Here is a 19,174-nt window from a genome sequence, read left to right as displayed (position 1 = left end):
ACTGTTCCTAGCATCTCCCAGGATATTCTCATTTATATTATTCTCACTATACCAATGTTATCTCATTTGTATTGTCGTAACTCTGTTTTAAAGAAAACAAGAGGTGAAGGAATGTGCCCAAAGGCACAAAGCCAATGTGCAGCAACTCCAGGGCCTGTGGTAACAATCTGTACTCTGTCATACACTCACATTCCATTCCTCAAGTCAGTTTCACCTGGAATTACTCTAAAGTCTTGGTCTGATTTAAAAAATCAGTTACTTTGTGTTTCAATTTGGTTTTACAAAGCAATCACACTTGCTTGATGAACTTTACACCGAAGTGATCCTGATAAAGCGGCCATACCTCTCCCTGAGAATTTTTCAGAATAACCTTCACATCTTCACCAGTGCCCCAGGAGTTCTGGTTCTTCCAGATGAGGTCTGTGGGAGGACTGGCTGTAACACCAGCATTTGCAGCCCAGATCTGGGGGGAAAAAAGGACATCAGTTTGCTCAGAATCCAGCTATCCCACATGCCAATGGCAACAACATTATAATGTGAGTCGAACAGTTTGTAGGACTGATTCTAAAAGTCTCAGAACTGTATCCTAGCTTCAGACTTGCTGTATTAACCAGCTGTGTCAAGGAGAAGCCACAGAACTTATCTAGGCTGCAGCTTCCTCATCTGATAAATGAAAATGATGACACGGAGCTCTGAAGTCAAGCTGCCTACGTTCACATCCTCACTCCTCGACATGTCAGTTAACCTTGAGAAAGTTACCTTACTTTTGTCTCCCCCACCATGGAACAGAAATGGCACCTATGAAATATGAGATTGTCATCAAGAACAAGTGACTGGCCACATGGAGTGGCTGGCTTGCTCAATGACCACGAGCTCTCCTTGTTACCATTCTGTTATTCTATGGGTTTTATGGGCCCTCCTTCACGTTAAGGGAGCCTCTGACCCCCTCCCATAGTACCTATCCTCCAGCTGCCTATAGGAGATGACTAACTTCTCTCAGACCTCTGCAGCAGATAGCCCATGGAGAACACTCGTAGAAACTGCTATGTCTCCAGCCAGGAACGGTGTCACAATACCATGCAGTGTGTGAAATTGAACTTCAAAAAGAATACAGGAAATGGACAAGTCACCCATTAGTCAATGGATAATATGAGTGCTATCGAAATAGACAAAACAAAGAAAATAATTATATTTTCCTTCTCAGTAGCATGAAAAATTCTGCCATGTTTTTAATGTATTCTTGGCAGAAGAGTATGGGTAAAGTGGAGAAAACGTCACGGTAGAAAGCATAGGTTTGAATCCCGGACAAATCATGACACCTCTGTGAACTTCAATGGCCTCATCTGTAGGGATACTACTACCAGTCCCGATCATATGAAAATGGTAAAGTTCTCTACCCCATAAATTGTTTTACAATATAATGGGCTATCTGATGGCAAAAGAAGACTGAGGATGGTATATATAGGCAGGCCTATTTTTAAATGGAAAAAAATTTTTATGAATTCCTGATTAGGAGAGCCCTTCCTCTCTAGCTCACTTGAAGCTTCCAAATCTTCCATCAGCATGATAGATGGAAAGGGCCAGGGAGCACTTACTGGAAAAAACTGAAAAAAGGCACTAGACCTGGGACAACACCAGATTACATGGACCGACAGTGTTTCCCTAATTGCAAGTGATACTTGTTGCTAGTCCACATGGAATCATGAAGTTGTAGTAGTATGAATAATAATCAAAATATCAGTAATCTTACTGGGCAATTTAACCTAAAATTGTTCAGTATGGCAGCCATCCGTGGCTTGTGAGCACCTGCAATGGGACTGGTCCAGACTGAGACATGCTGTAAGGATATCAGTAAGCCCGGAAGATGCAATTCAAAAAAAAATAAATATCTGACATAATTTTTTATATAGATCACATGTTGAAATGATAATATTTTGGATATCTTGAGCTAAATAAAATGTAGTATTGAAGTTAATTTCACATGTTTTTTAATGTGGCTACAAAAAAAATTAAAATTACATATGTAGTTCTCTTATTTCTGTTCTAGAGTTTTAAGCTCATCTTCACTATTGCCGTCTACAATTTTATAGAACACAACTACCATGTTCCAAAGAACTTTTCATATTTAATGCTACCAACTAGAGAAACAAACGCATTACATTATTTTATACAATAATTGAGTTCTCCACTAGCCCTATAGACTACATAACTATTTTAGTCCCCGAGGAACCATATGCAGCGGAAAACGCAGATGACTGGCATAATGGTTTCACATTACTTGAAAGAGATACAGAGCACGCTCAAATCTGAATCTTCTGAATTAAAATGTTAGATACTTTCCACTACATTATGCAGTTTCCATAGGACATATAATAAGGCTAAACAATTTTCTCTCACTATAGTAATTACTAAGGAGAAGAAAAGATAAAGTAGGTAGGATATTTGTTCCCATTTTTACGCATTATTATAAAATTAGCATGTGATACTTTCACAATGTGGCATCAAGCTCTATGAATCCATTTTTTTAAATAGAAGGTCTAACTTCTTGAGCCTATGATCTTATACACTAATAAGGTTTATATCAATCAAAATTCAAAACATGTTTAATAATTCTTTTTAAAGAATCGATAAAAAGACAGTCATCTCTACACTTTTTAGGGAGGAAAATAGGATTTCTTTAAAATCTCTATCAAAGCTAACATATATTATTGTTTGCTAAATCTATTTACTAAGCAAAAGCAAAGAAACCTTGTGTTTGATCCATGAAGCATACTTCTCTAAAAAATGAGCAAATGATATTTAGTAACTATTGAAGATGTGGTATTTCAGAACCACAAAGAAAACCATTTAGAACTCAAAATAGAACCAGAATGGCACATGGCCCATCTTTCTGATACATGTAACTTGTGCTAAAATACTGTTTGAAGAGCTGACTCCTTACAGCAGTGCCTATCACTGAAAACGTAAGTAGGCCCTGACCAGTGTGGCTCAGTGGGTTGGGCCTCGTCCCACAAAGCAAAAGGCCGCTGGTTCATTTCCCAGTCAGGGCACATGCCTGGGTTGCGGGTTCAGTTCCCAGTCGGGGCAAATACAAAAGGCAACCAATCAATGTTTCTCTCTCACAGCAATGTTTCTCTCCCTCTCTTTCTCCCTCCCTTCCTTTCTCTCTCCAAAAGTAAATAAAATTTAAAAAAACAAAATATAAGTAGATCCTTATCCCAACACTAGAAATGGTGACTAAGGGCAAGCTGGGGCCTGGACACCAAAACACTACAGATTCTGATGCTCGTCCAAGACTAAAACCTGTCGCTTTAAGGCAGACCACTGGCATTAACAGATTATCTTCCTAACTGTTCTTTATGCCAAGCCATATCTTCTGAATTACCCTGGGCTACAATTATCAGTTAAGAGATCATTGTTTTGTATCTAGTAGTGTAGCTAAAATAAAAAGAATTCATAGTTCAATTCTTTCACTTTTAATAGGTAATTGCCACTCTCAATAACACAAAACTTTTAAAATCTTTAATAGCATGTATGATTCCCTAATAATGTCAAAGACATTTTAATGCCCATTTCTAAAATGCTTCTCTTTAAGCCAAAAATGTTCCTGAATTACTTTAACTGTTAGCTAAGACATTGAAGTTAAATGATGAATAAATTTACTTACTGTAACAGTCTGCCCTGCCTTCAGCACATATCTTGAGGTATATTTGTAACTGACTGATGTGTCTCCAATTTTTCTGATCATCTCCCAGCCTCCCATTGGTTGATCCTATTCACAAAACAAGGTCACTTCAAATATACAGTTATGGAATAACCAAATAAATGAATCTATATAGGCAGTTAACCTAGCTTTATGGTTGACTTCCCCTGATTCATATTTTCCTATTGTAAAAAGAAAACATGGCTTTGTTATTCAGCAAAACAGTAACTTTGAGAATGCTGCAGTTTTAATTATTAAGGTACTTAATTTTAAAGATGACAAAACTGGAAGAAAGGGGTCTTTCTGTTAGATCAGGTGGGTCTTTTAAATTTACAACACATCTGCCATAATCATAATTATAAACATCTAACACGTGCTTAATCTAAGCTTAGAAACAGAAGGAAGAAATTGTCTCTTTTCTTTCGCACCTATACCGCTTCTGCCCACACTTAACTCTCTTACCTAAAGGGGGCTCACAAAGGGTCAGTGATGCAACGAGCCAGCCCCAAGTGCCAGCTGTCAACTCCAGGCCCCGAGCGATCCAGACCACCGGACACGGGAGGGAAGGCCCAGGAAGCAAAAAGAGCAATCACCTACTCTGACTCACAGCCATCTCTAACTCAAAGACAAGAATAAAGCAGGCTGACAGCCATCCTCAGAACAGCTCGGAAAAATAGCCAAACTACAACAATGGAGCAGCAGTGGCTACTCTGTACTTTAGCACTTGATGTTGTGACTGAGAAGGCTGAGAGCCTATTGTCTTTAGTATCAGAACTGCTAGTGCTCCTTTGCCCATCCAAATTACTTCTTCATCCACATGCAAGAGAGCTTTCACGCCCTTGCGCCTCCAGCATCGGCTCACACCCTGCAGAGCCCCAGCTCCATGATGCCTAGTCAGGGTGGACCTTCACTACTCAAAACCCCAGCTCGAAACTCCAGAATTGCCTAGAATATTTTACGTTTATTTTTAAACAAGTAATTTCAAGACAGGGCTTAATATTATTTTTAATATCAGTTAAATCATTAACATTCATTCATTCATTCATTTAGAGAAAAACACTCCTGCATATATCTCAGTCTGGCTCGTACTTCCTTCCCTTATTAAAAGAATACCCACCCCTAATATGGAACATTGAAAAATTAATCCCTGCCTTTTGTCATCTAGTGGTTATGGATTGAATGATGCCTTTTAACCCTGTTGCCAAATCTGTTGCCCCAGAATACAACAAGGATGCCAGCCTGTTAAACCAAGCACGCCGTTGACCGGAGACAGCCAACTGACCTGGAGTCTGCACAATCCTTCCCCATGTGGGAAGGCCACCCTCCCCTCCACACCCCCACTCTTATTAGGGTTTTCTGGACCCAAGGGTAGGTAGGACGACGACCATGTCCAGCTTGAAGCAGCTAGAGGAGCTTGAGACCTTCGCCCATTGTCCTTTACAAGATTACAAAGGGTCCTAATATTTGAGAGGGGGGGGATAGTTAATTTTTACGAACCAGGGGTATGGACTTGGGGGGATTGCTGGGGGAGGGAGGTGCTGGGTGGAGGGGAACAAGGGGGAGAAAATTGGAACTGTTGTAACAATATAATCAATAAAAAACATTAAAAAAAAGTTAAAAAAAAAATAAAAATAAAAAAAATAAAAGAATACCCACCATTTACACCCACACTCCATATTTTTCAGAAATCTGGGTAGGGCAGGTAGTAACAATAATTCATCCCCAGGAAGGCCACTGTGACAAAAGGACCAGAAGTGAAAAAAAAAAGCCCTGAATCTTTTGTAAAGGGCTAATGAAGAAAATCTTCAAACCACTGAGAGCACCAGCTCCTCTTCCCCTCCTATTTTATTTATATTTTCTTCATGAATTTAAGTGAAGACTACTGAATCCAAGTAAAGGCTGAGGAGTTGCAAGATGATCCACCAATCAGCAAAGGCTGACTGGGGGAAAAAGTGGGTCGGTTTTATACCTGTTCAGAAGTGTTCTTCAAGCGGATGAATTTTCCATCAACATCTATCTCTTCAATACAGACATTCCCTGTGGCTGAAGCGGAATGAGAGATGCTAACGCTACTGCTCGCCTCGGACTCTTCCACGTCAACTCGCTTCCGCTTTCCTCTGGTTGTGCGCACGCTGCGACTCGAGGATGCTCGAGACACTGTCACACGGGAGGAAGGGCTTGGAGAAAGCTTCAACCTATACAGGAGAAGCAGAACATTCAGTTTATGAGACATATATGCCCCTCCTACCTTAAAGAAAATGGGTACTGGTATCCTGCAGGGGCATTGCTAAAGGAAAACATAACTGGCGACCTGTTAGACAAAAGCTGGTATGCATCTTAACTAAGATAAACTTCTTTGTGCTAGGATGTCCACCATCAACTTTATTTAATAAAATATAGTAATTTGAAGGGGTTTTCCCACAATAGAATATAACCATAATGCAGAAGGTTGGGAAAGAAGGGGAAGAAACTGTCCCAGGTACCCATCACCCTGTCATAAACACTGGCAGATTTAGTGTACTTAACATTGTCATGCCTGTATTTTCTTTTTTACAAAGACATAATCACAATGTACATAAACATTGGAATTGAATGGTTTTTTTTATTCTAAATCACATACTTTTCCTTTGGAACTTTTTTCTGAGAATAGGTGTTAAAAGGATAAAATGCTAAGCTGATTTGAAAAATAAGTATAAAGTCTCTTTCAGTAAATCTGATATTTTACAACATAAATTATCAAAACATTTTAAATCCAAGGGAAAGACTCCTCCATCCTGACACAGTTCAGCATTTATTATAACAATAGTAATAATAACAAAAAGACTGCTTGAGAAAGAGTTTTTGTTGCTGAGGTATATACTTACACCTCAACACTTAGGTGTTATAAGTAATGACAGAAAATATTTAAAGTTGCCTTAATTGTTTTAAAATAAAACCCAATCCCTTTTTTTTTTTAAAATAAAAATGGGTGGGGCAAAAAGGAGACTGAGGCAGGGTGACACCGAAGTTACTCGCCTCTCTTCTTCGCCTTCTAAGAGTTTTCTGTAAGCGCTGATTTCCATGTCCAGGGCTAACTTTACATCAAGAAGTTGTTCGTAATCGTTCAGCTGCTGCTGCATCTGATCCCGTATCTCTGCCACCTCTCTCTCTTTGTCAGACAGCATGCGCCGAGAGTTGTCTCTTTCTTTAGCAAGCAAGTCCTCCAACTCTTGAATCCTCTCCAAACATGCTCTAGACTTCAGATTCAAGGGAACACATTTACTTTCTAGGAACAGTCCCACATGAGCACGAGACAGCTATTTTAAACTATAAACCATTTCCTGGACTAGAAAACAAAAAGAACTTAAGGAATGGCTAACATTAGAATTCAAGAGATTTTGATTTTAAGAAATTAAAAACCAAAAGTCCTCCAATATAAAATACAATCCACAGAGAAGTTTTGGATTATAAAATTGCCCCTCCCCCCCAAAAAAACAAAGATATATCCATGAGATATGTTATAAACGTACATATAATTTTTCTGTATTTGGCCAAATAAAATAAAATTTTAAACCGTGGTTTTAATAAAAGTCAAGTCTGGCTCTCTTACAAGCCTTTGAGCTTAGAAGTATAAATTAACAAAAGTCAAGAACTAAAAAGAAACTCATCGACAAAAGAAAAAAAGGTGGGTATGTTCTAGAGACCTGCTGGAACTCTTCAGGAAACAAAGAAAAGGGGTCCCGGCCATCCCTTCAGGGACAGTGCTATCCCTTCTGGACTGCTGTGCTCTCTCATGCTCAGTCAGCATGCAAAAACCACACATCACAGTGTGGTCTGTAAAATGTTACTGTAAATATATAAGCTTTCCATCTGTTATTTAAAAAATGAGAAATTACAAATCCTGTACCAGAAAGTTCATCTCTGCAACCTTGCGACTCACTAGGTAATTATTCTTCTGTATTTCTCCAAGGCAGAATTCATCTCAGTTGCCTCAGAAAGTGACAAAGGTAATCAACTCAAAAAGACGGATGGATATAGCTTAGGCCCTTGGAATCCCAAACAGCTGCATCAGAGCAGGTCAGAAAAGGTACCAACTGCAAAAATTAAGCCTGGAAGACTAGAGATAAAAGAGGAGCTCTACACTGTGCAGAAACACTACACTCTAAATAGATTTATTTCTCACAGGGGTAAAGGTAAAAAAAAAATTTGGAACTGCTTTATATGTATACTGGGGTTGAACAAATAAGTAAACAGGACAGCAGAAACCAGGTTTCTTACTGTCAGAAAGAAAAATTACAGGTAAGCGAGAAAGGAAAGCCTAAAATGAACCCTGAGGTATGGGGTATGAGTCAGAGACATCAGTATGAACTTGCATGTAGCTTAATATAAATATAGGTAGACAAATAAGTATATAAATGCAGGTTAGCATATATACATGTATTACCTAGCCCTGTCCGCAAGAGGGCCAAAAAAATAAAAGATGAGCCTGGAGCATCATATATTCAACAGCACCAGTAAGTAAAGAAGTGCTCTGAATGGGAGGATATGGTCACTCACCTGACAGCACTCCTAATGGCCAAAACTGGAACAATCCAAGCCAATAAAATAATGTAGTATTGGATTATAACCCAAAGTATAAAATAAATATCCTTTAGCCCATGCTGATATAAACAAATAAACAAATGGATAAATTTATAAATGAAAGAAGGAGAAATAAACATTTACTTAAGAATTCCACTTAATAGGTGTAGACAGTCCCACTTCAGAGGGTGGAGCTGAATTCTTGCCCTTCACCCATGCTTAAAAGTGGGCTGGACTGAGTGACTTGTTTCTCAACAGCAAAATATAGAAAGGGAAAAATAGTAATTTGACAGTGAAGAAACCTGCAAACACTATCATAACCAATTATAAAGGTCAACATCACCAATTATGTAACATGGATGTAACCAATTATAAAGGTTAACATCGCCAATGATGTAACATGGATGTCACGTAATCTCTGATATGATATAACAAGAAGGGCACTTAAAACCCATAACCCCAGTCTAAGCATGATAAACCCAGATAAAACCAAACTGGGGGACAGTCTACAGGATGTCTGGCTAGTTCTCCTCAAAACTGTCATCGTCATGAAAAACAAGGAAAGCCTGAGAAACTGTCATGGACCAGAAGAGGCTAGGGAGACGTGGCGCCTGCAACAGAAAAATGGGAGTAATAGGAAATGTGGTGAAATCCAGTGTCTTAGTTCTGACCACGGTACGAAGTGCTAACGATGGGGGGAACTGGGTGAGAGAGATGGGGTAACTGTCTGCACCATCTTTCCAACTTTTGGGTTAACCTAGAATTATGCCGAAGTAAAAAAAGCTGTTTAAAAAATAACCAGTCAATCAGTGAACTGCAATTCAGAGCAGCATCTGACATTCTGTATCAGAAGCAGGCACTCATCATAAGAGTGATAGCAAACATGATTCCTGCCTGAGAACTGGCAGGTACCTGCAGTTGCAGAAAAACATGCTCTAAACTATTTTTCCCCCTTAGGTTTCTTATATTTTCTTTCCTCCAAAAGAAAAAATATATAAACTCAAAATGTCTCTTCTTTAGCCAATCTCTTCACTGCAGGTCCCATGTGGGAGGTACACAAAATGAGCAACGAGGAGGAATCTAAAGGAGTTGAAAGACATAAACTACCCAAGGTTTAGCGATAACCTGAGCCTAGATTTAGAAACCCCAAAATGTCCCTATTTGTCTGCCTCTGATGCTATAGGTCTTTAAATTGGAAAAATCAAAATGTAGGCATAAAAATGTTCTAAAGTTTACCCTGAATTATTTTGTAGTTTAAGTAGAAATATTTTAATTATATTTTAAATAGCTGCACTCTATCTGTTATGTAATGAAATACATAGAATGCAACATGAGAAATAGACCTAAATTCTTCTTCCCAATTCTGCCCTTAACAACATATGAGACTCATGGCACTCACTAAACCAGCAACACATTTAGAAAATGAAGAGGTCCAGCCAGATTATCTGTAAGATCCCACTTCTAACTCTAACATTTTATGACTGACTTCTAATGGTCTTGTTTTTTTTATTTCATAGTATATAATAGTTTATTGTATTAGTTTACTATGCTCTAGCTGCTATAGCAATTTCCAGAGTCTGGGTGCTAAAGAAACAAATATTAGATATGCTTTCCGAGTACCACTGGAAACTCCTGGGAGCCAAAGGGACTGACCAACCAATTAATTTGGCCAAAGTAAAATGATCTAGAGAGAAATGGCATATATGAAATTCCTAATTCCAAACCATCATAATACTGCTACCACCTAGAATTTAAAAATATTTTCTCAAGTCAGTATTTTAAAGGCTATATCAATTTTAAGTAAAATTTAAGACGTACTTCGCTAACATGAGTCATATAACTGAAAGGAAATTCTGTGGCCTAACAGGCAGCATGATGAAACTGGTATGACTCAACAACAAATACTATTAAGATATACAATACGAAAATATTGAGAAATGGCTTATTTCTCTTTAATGGTCTTTCTAAGGCTAAACTTTAATAAAGATATTCCTCAAGATGTATTATTTCTTATAAGATCTGATACCAGTAATCAATAGAGGACAAGATCTCCACTCCCTGCCCCCCAACAGAGAAATTTAAAACTATTCTGGTTGAAGGAGGTGCTCTTCTCCTATTTCCTAAGCAGTTCATTCCAAGAAACCCCTGGGCCCTGCCTAACATCATTTAAAATCCACTAACCTGAAGTTAACAAACAAACAAAAAAACTTGGAAGGATGGAAACATAACTAACTGGCAAGCAGGGAAGCAGTCGGCAGACACGGCTACCAGGCTTCACAGCCCGCCACTACCTAACCAAGGCAAGTCTCAGTCTCCTCATCTGTAAAGCCTCTATTCCTAGCATAACCAAGTGGCTTAAACAGCAGTCAAAAAGTAAATAAATAAAAGAGAGAGAAATTTGAAATTGAAGGAAGATAACTGGAATGTAATTTATTAAATGGAGGAAAAGTAGTTAAATGTCAACTCAGAGTAAGAACAGAGAGGCCTACTCTGGGAACTGTACCTGTTAAGATGCTGTAATGGAAAAACAAGATTACCTGTTATATTCCTAAAAGAAAATATTTGAAGAGAGTGAGGTATAAAGTGAAAAATTGGGAACTAGGAGAGAAACCCATTCATTACTCTACAGCCTCTGGGCAAGTCATTAAACTCATCTACGTCTGTGGTTGGATTGAGTGAACTCAAAGGTCCTTTCAGCTTAACTGTTACATGAAAACTTCAAAGTACTACCAGAACAAAACAGGTCTAAAATAAGTTTTATATTCATGTTGTGAGTAATAAAGTACCCGCTGAGGCAATGTAAAAGCTTCGATTTTAATGTTTTTTTTACAGCACCCTATTTTATGTAAGTCACTGTCTGCTTTGTTTTCTAAATCCCTACAATAAATGTTTTCAGTTTTATAATCAGAAAAAGATTTTACTAAAAATAAATAAAAAGAAAAAAAGGAAAAATTTTAAATAAGACTTCCTCCCTTAAAGCAAACAGAAGCTGAAGTTCCTTTCCAAGTAACTAAGTTGAGCAGTAGATTGTTGAAGCATTCCGAGTACTACGTGGTTGTACGTGAACTTTGTATCCACAGCAGCATCCTAGACTGAAACAGGTTTCAAGCAGCATCCACGCCTGCTAACGCTGCACCTAGAGCACGTCATCACGTACAGGTAAGAGCCCACACAGCCCAACCACAACACAACGCAGTCATCTGTCACTAGGTGCACCAATGAATGAACGTCATTAAGAATTTACTTAATACACAAATTAGTGCTATCTCCCAAGAGAGAACTTGTCTGGAAACACAAAACATTTACTGCCCACACAGAGTCTTTGCCTGTTTTTCTTCATTGTGGCTCCAATGCAATGAAAAAGGAGCTTGATGGGCAGAGCATTGTGTGGAGATGCGGCTGTTGGGTAGGTCAGAAAACCTGGGTCTTGGGATAAGGCCAGGGAATAAATGAGCAGCTTGCTTCCTCAAGGACAACTCCGTTAGCTCTGGGTAATCTATTAATTTAAGAATAATAGTATTGCTCTGGCTGGTATGGCTCGGTGGGTTGAGTGCAGGCCTACAAACCAAAGGGTCACTTGTTCAATTCCCAGTCAGGGCACATGCCTGGGTTACGGGCCAGGTCCCCAGTTGGGGGCATGCAAGAGGCAGCCAGTCAATGTATTCTTCTTTTATTCATTGATGTTTCTCTCACTCTCTTCCTCCCTCCCTTTTCATCTCTCTAAAATTAAATAAAATCTTTAAAAAATCATTAAAAAAAAAAAGAATAACAGTCTTCTGTTTGGAAGAAGCAATGCAACATGAAAAACAATCTGGGGAGCATTGCGAAACCAAAGTGCAGAAAAATCCTACCTTCTCTAAAAAGTGTCAGAGCAAAGCCCTGTAGATTACCATGGTGAAGAGTCTTCTTAGGAGAAGATACTCACTTACCTCTCTCTGTAGATTAGAAAGCTGAGATGAAAGGCTCTCAATTCTCATACGGCTTTCCATCAGTTCTTCCCTGGCACTGTTGACAGTAGAAGTATTCATCTCTGATGCTAGCCTGGCATTCTCGAGCTGAAAGAAGCACACCATACTCAGTCTTATCTAGTGCGTTAGAACAAACAAATGAGGAAGTATGATTCATCTTAAGGTATTTCATTTCAAACCTAAGCCCTGCTGGTAACTGGTTGATGAAACAGGAAAAGCATCATGAAGTTGGCTGACATGGGAAAAATTACCTAAGTGTTTCAATGCATGAGCTAATATACCTGGGTCTTTACCCAAAGTTAAGCACTCCAATATTTCACCCATTACATCTCTATGTCTCAGATACTACTGCTAATAAGGAGACAGGAGAGTAGCAATTTAACCATGGTGATGTTTGTTTTCCTACCAAATAATACAAAATACAAAGAAAACAGGCAGAAAGCACAAATTGATAAATTATTTGAAACCAGACAGAAACTTTCTTTCAGAAGCAAAAAACAGCTCCTCAGGTAGAGTCCATATCCTGTCCCTTCAAATGCCTATCACACTCTGTTCTGCACGTGTCTCAGACACATTTTTACATATGTCGACTCTTCCCTGGCTCCCTCTAAGGCCACAGACTATGTGATGGACCGACACTTACTTTCATTCCTCCACTTCCCAGTACAACGCCCAGCACTAGGATAAGTGTTGGAGAATTGAAATATTTAAAAGACCTCTCCCTTTCACCAACCAATTACTGCTACACAAAGTGACCAGTTTAAGGTCATGCAATAGAAATTATTTTCAACATGTCTATCACCCTAATTTTCTAAGTCTCTTACTAATAATGCTTTTTAATCAAATTATGTAACATTTAACACATGGGGGTAAAATTATTTACTAGGAAAGCTTGTATTTGTTGGTGATTTTACGAATTTTTGCAGAGTCTGCTAATATAAGTGGGAAGTTTCTATAGTACTTTTTAAATGAAAAAAAGAAGTGTCAGAGGAAGAGATATCAGACTTTGCATTTGACCTTCGTTCAAAAGAGCCCCCAGTGTGGTGATCACAACCTATAAACAATGATGATCTGGAAGTCAGAGCAGACACAGTCCAGCGTTTGTTTAGTCGCGAGGATACACTCGTAGGACAGCAATGGTTGGTACTTCTTGTTGGAAAAAAACGACTTTCAGATGGCTCGGGTTTTACTACTACAACATGACAATGAATATCAATGGAACAAAGAGATAAACCCTCATCCTGGATAAAATTAGAATAATTGGATTTTCTTTGAATAATTTCTAGTAACATTTACTTTAGAGACAACTGCTGTTTTTTTTAAATCCATTTTCTATATTTATGAAGACTAGGAGAATTCACTTAAGAAAACTAGACCACACAGACATGAAGTCAATTCTTCAGACGACCGAGTCACAGCTGAGGGGCTAGTCCAGTGCTCAGTGGAGGCTGCTCTGCTTACTTTGGCGTGGTAAGTCTGCTCCAGCTCCTCCTTGTACAGCTTGACCTGGGCATCATGCTGCTCCCTCATCTCATGAAGGGCCTGAGCCAGCTTATACTCGTACTCAATCTGACGCCCAGAATCCACCTCCACCAAGCGAGTTTCATGCTTCCTTCTGGTCTCATTGATCTCCTGGGGCAGGGAGAAAGGATATAAAACCAAGTTACTCACCACGGCTGCCTTGGTGCAAGTCTGAGTGACATCAGAGCCATCTGAAGTTTTACATACCAACCTCCTCATGCCTGTCCTAGGGCAAGGCCTGTGAATACGGTTTTTTGCCTTTGTTTCCAAATGAGAAGATTTTTGAGATGGAACTAGTAACAGAAATGGTAGCATGTCAAGCCCTGGGAATTTTGTTTCTTTTCAATAGCATAGCTATTCCTTTCACTGAAGGCAAGGAATAGCCTGGAAGACTTACTAAAGCAATGATGGATAGCTGTGTATGAATACTGAACAGTGACTGTTTTTCTAAATTGTCATATTGATGATTCTAAGGACACCTCTGGAAAAAATCCACATGAAAAGTTAAACTTGTCAGGACAACTTCAACCAGAATATTTGCAATGGTAGGTAGAACAAGCTAATTTATGTGACTTATTTTAAGAGCTAGTGCTAAGGTATCAATATCAATTGACATAAAAATCATATTAAGAATTACTACTTTACTATCTTGAGTACATGAAAATACACTATTAAAGAATAGAAATGTAGGCATAATCCTTTGCTTTATGTTTTAAGGAACTATCCAAAACTAGAATGGCTAGAAACGTAAGTCCAAGAATAAAATTCCCATTCCAGCTTCCAGCTCTGAAGATACAGCAGCTATCTTTAATGACAATAATTAAAGAGGCCACAAGAGGGGGGTATAACCCACAGAAGTTCCTGTTTCTGTGTCATCCTACTCCAAGTGCTTTTTTGTGCCTTTCCTCATCTTTCTTTTAACAGCTCTTCACAGAGGAGGATGCACTGGTGAGAATCAGAAAACCAGGTTCAAATTCCAGTTCTGCTGTTAACCTCTCAGGGCTCACATCTATTTAAGAAAGTGAAAAGCATGCAAGTGAAAGCTTTATTCCAACTAATGCTGAGCACATAATAATAATTTTTCCTCTTTTCTACCTCCCTTCCTTATCTTCCTGGTTTTCTCTTTCCATTCTTGCCCCCTTCACTGTTCCTAATACAGAACTTAGGTAAATTTATTGAATAGAATTAAAACTTCCATTAAAAAACTTAAGATGAAAATTTCAAATTCATTCTCAGATAAGGCAAATACTAAAACGATGCTACCCAACGGTGCGAAGAGGCAGGAGTCTACACACTGCATCGAGTAGTGGAAGATCACAAACGACTTTAACAAAACAAAACAATAATGCAGTCATCTTAATATAAAATATCTCCATTTCTAAAGCAAAACCGCAGTCAGTAATTATATGGTAGCATTCGCTCTAGTTTACAAGGGGCTTTCATACACGATATTCTATTTTGATTCTCACTGCTCCTTGAAAAACAAATAGCAGGTATTAGTATTTCATTTTTAATAAAAAATCAACTCGAGTTGTCCAAAGTCTGAATGCTCAGGAGCACACTGCCCCAACAATATCTATTTTGTTTTAATACTATATCATTATAAAAATGGTCAGATTTCTAATATTTTTCAATTAAAAAATTAATGTATACAAAAAATGCCTAGTTTCAAATCATTGTTAGTAACTGCTTTCAAAATTATTTAACTGTGTGTTCACTCTGGGTTAATTCCAACCCTCCTCCATTTTGAGGACATATATACTTCCCTTTCTCCAGTTTTATTACTTATTTTTTGGCAACCCTTATTGCCTTCAACCCCCAAGGCTTAACCACAGAAGTTAAGCTTGTAAATGGCTATTTTAAAATACACACTTGTAACTATAAACATTCTGTGTAGCTGGCCTTCAGGAAGGCCCCCAGTGGTTGCTGCCTCCAAGTAGGCACACCCTGTGTAGCTCCTCTCGCACTGGGTCATGGCTGGTGGGTGTGCCCAGAGTAAAGGTGCATCACTTCTGGGATTAGCTTACAGAAGATAATGAGGCCTCTGTCTTGCTCTTACTCTCTCCCTCACCCCAACTCCTGGGAGAAGCCACACAGTGAGCAGCCCCTGGAGAAGCGCAGGCTGAACCCACAGCGCCTGCCAACGGGCTGGGAAGCAGCTCCTCCAGCCCAGGGGGAAAGCCTTCCTGGAACCCTGGAGCGACCCTGAGACATAACCATCAGCTCAGCAGCTCTCGGAATCCTGACCTTCAGAAACTGTGAGATAATAAAGGTCTGTGCTTTTCAGTTCCTAAATTCTGGAGTAATTTGTTAGGCAGCAATACATAATGCAAATGTTTAAACAAGTGGACAGTAATTAACTTCTGTGACCAAGTCTTTATAAACTAGATGAAGTAAATCATACCTGTTTACTGTAACAGCTTGAATTCTTACATGCAGCCTTTTAGCAGCACTACCTTGAAGAATTTCACCAACAAAATTTCCCCCATTTACATATACAGTTACAACAGCCTTTTAGGATACCCCCATTCCTCGGAAAAATAAAATTATAATATAGTTACCTCCTCATACATGTTTTTACGAAACTCCAAGTCCTCAGTAAGACTCTGACAGCGATTCTCCAAATCCACTTTAAGTAAAGTCTCATCAGCTAACTGTTTTTTGGCAGCAGTTAGGGAGGCTTCCAACTAACATAAGGAAAAAGACTTGATGAAAATTATATGGCAATCATTTAGCAATGAATTTAATTGATACCTATGGATTGAATCCAATCAAGTATTGCAACTTCCATATAGCTACAAATGTATAAGAGCCCCTCATTATAACCTTTATCCCTAACTGTGTGTTCAACTGCGGGTCCTGCCCACAGGGTGCCACAGCTCTCAGATTTGCTAACTGGCAACAGGGAATGCACAGACCTCGGACTCACACTTTCATTGTTACCTGTGTGCAGAGCACTGTTATGACACCTTCTCTTTTCCTACCTCACATTTTGTCAGAATAATGAAACAGGCTTTAAGAGCAAGGAACAGAATGAGTCTAAGCACAACAGAGAGGAAGAAGAGCGAAATCAAGGTGCAATGACTGACGAGTGAAGGTGCTTTCATAATTAGCTACCTCGAGTCTATCAGATAAGCCACAAATAATGAATTAATACAGTTTCTAAAATAAAAAACACAAAATAAACTTAAAAATCAATCAGCCAATTAAGACAGGTGATGGAATTAACCTGCCAAAACAGATCAAGAGCAGAGGTGACCTTACCTGGGCAAACTGATCCCTCAGATCCTCCAATTCTCCCTCTAAACTTTTTTTGTCACCAAGTGCAGTAGCCAGAGCTGCATCTTTAGAATTCAGTGCTGCTTCATATTCGCGAAGCTTGATCTGGGCTCCATTAAAATCAGATTCTTTCTTAGCATAACTGTAAGACATTTGAAAAAGCACAAGACTTCAAGTTATACCCTTGATTTGAGGTCTCTCTCCATGCTTAGGGGGAGATGAGGGGGCAGTTATGTAAAATCTTCCATAACCTACTAATATTGGAGGAGCGCCCTGGCTGGTGTGGATCAGATGGTTGGGCATGGTCCTGCAAAGCAAAAGGTCACTGGTTCAATTCCTGGTCAAGGCACATGTCTGGGTTGCAGGTTGGGTTCCCAGTCAGGGTGCATAGGCACTGATTGATGTTATTCTCTCACATCGATGTTTCCCTCTCTTTCTCCCTCCCTACCCCCTCTCTAAAAATAAATCAATAAAATCTTTAAAGGAAATTAGAGCAATTCAGGAGCATTATATCTAGAGTTTTCATGGATAACAACGTTCTCTTCCAGTGATTCCCCTTCCATGATTCCTCATGATGCCAGGTCATAAAAGGCCATAGGATCAATGTACCAGAATCCTGGTTGTCTTCTGAGAAGACATGTCCTCCTTGTTCTATAAAGACGCATTTCATAAGTTGTTAAGAATACATTTTTGAAGAAATAAACACTTATTATTTTTTTTAATTTATTTATTTGTTTGTTGATTTATTTTATTTTTAGAGAGAGGGAAAAGGAGAAAGAGAGGAAGAGAAACATCACTGTGTGGTTGCCTCTCACCTGTGCCCCCAACTGGGGACATGACATGCAACCTAGTAATGTGCCCTGACTGGGAATCGAACCAGCAACACTTGGCTCGCAGGCCGACACTCAATCCACTGAGCCACAGCAGCCAGGGTTCACTTATTATTTTTAAATACAATGAATATTATAAACCAAAATGTCTCTCTCTAACTTGATATCATAAAGAAACTCCCTTGATATTAGAAGTAATGGATCCCAAGCTTGAAAGCACTTTCCATTCCTCACATAAAGAGATGATTTTAAGACCTTCCTAACTAATAAATTAGGTCCTCACTGATTTTTTGAAATTAATTATTTCAGTTTATATTATTAACTACCCAAACATGAGGTCCAAATTGAGGTTTCTTTTTCTTTTAAATATCACTTTTTGTTAAATAGAATTCTATATTATAAACTTAAGTTTCCTTTGGATATATTTTGTCAAATAATGACATCTTTAAAAACAGTATGTTTTTAATACAAACTCTATTATCATTAATTAATAACACGGGAAGGGCCTTAATATCAAAATCTCAATACCTGTTCTTAATTAAAACTGCAATTGTAGAAGAGTACAGTAGTCCCTCTCTATATCGTGGTTCACTTATCGTGGCCTCACTGCATCGCAGGATTTTAAAAAATATTTAATTATTTATCACGGATTTTTCTCTATATCGTGGGATTTTGCGGTACTGTATACGTGTGTTGTTAAAGTTACGTAGGTTTAAGAGTGTAGAATATGTTTAAGAACATAAGTAGTGTTTATAAAAGTGTGGAAAAGGTTAATAAGGGAGTGGGAAAGATTAACAAGGGACTGGGAACGGTTTATAAGTGTGTGGGAAGGGTTTATAAAGCCTTAAAATATACATAAATACTAAAATAAATGTAAGGTTCCTACTTTGCAGATTTTCACCTGTCGCGGGGGGTCTATAACGTAATACCCGCGATAAGTGAGGGAATACTGTATTTCTACTACTGATATTTGAAAGCAGGCTAAAAGAAGAACTTAATGAATAGAAATGTTAAAATCTATAATATTAAAGTAAAATGAATAAATCTGTCCAAAGGATAAACAAATGTCATTTAAAGAGAAAACTTAATAGTATTTACTTCTTACTCATTTTTGGTACCATAAAATAACTACATACCTAAAACTCAGCAGTCAAATCACATTTTTCTCAAATCCTGTTATTTTTTTAAAACCACAAGATGGCAGCCTTTCCCTGAAGACTTGTTTCGGGGGTGGGTGGGGGAAGGAGTGTTTTTTAAAAAATCCCATACAATCATTAATTTATAACAACAAAAAAATGCTTAGTTCCAACAAC

General features: G+C 38.5%; 1 protein-coding gene across 1 annotated transcript in view; it reads right to left on the bottom strand.

Moving 5' to 3' along the window:
• Positions 1–19,174, bottom strand: part of LMNB1 (lamin B1) — a 51,434-nt gene that overhangs the window by 7,043 nt on the left and 25,217 nt on the right. Inside the window, exons 2-9 of the mRNA XM_090276651.1 lie at positions 17,017–17,173; positions 16,314–16,439; positions 13,693–13,863; positions 12,193–12,318; positions 6,719–6,939; positions 5,673–5,898; positions 3,668–3,772; positions 344–463 (exon numbers count right to left, since the gene is read on the bottom strand). Coding sequence (XP_090132777.1) covers positions 344–463; positions 3,668–3,772; positions 5,673–5,898; positions 6,719–6,939; positions 12,193–12,318; positions 13,693–13,863; positions 16,314–16,439; positions 17,017–17,173 — 1,252 coding nt within the window. The remainder of the gene's footprint in view (positions 1–343; positions 464–3,667; positions 3,773–5,672; positions 5,899–6,718; positions 6,940–12,192; positions 12,319–13,692; positions 13,864–16,313; positions 16,440–17,016; positions 17,174–19,174) is intronic.

Source organism: Furipterus horrens, unplaced genomic scaffold (genome assembly GCF_987537825.1).
Source record: "Furipterus horrens unplaced genomic scaffold, mFurHor1.1.pri manual_scaffold_5, whole genome shotgun sequence".
Lineage (NCBI taxonomy): Eukaryota > Metazoa > Chordata > Mammalia > Chiroptera > Furipteridae > Furipterus > Furipterus horrens.
The sequence above is the reverse complement of the archived record's forward strand: the minus strand, read 5'-3'. Positions and strand labels throughout refer to the sequence as shown.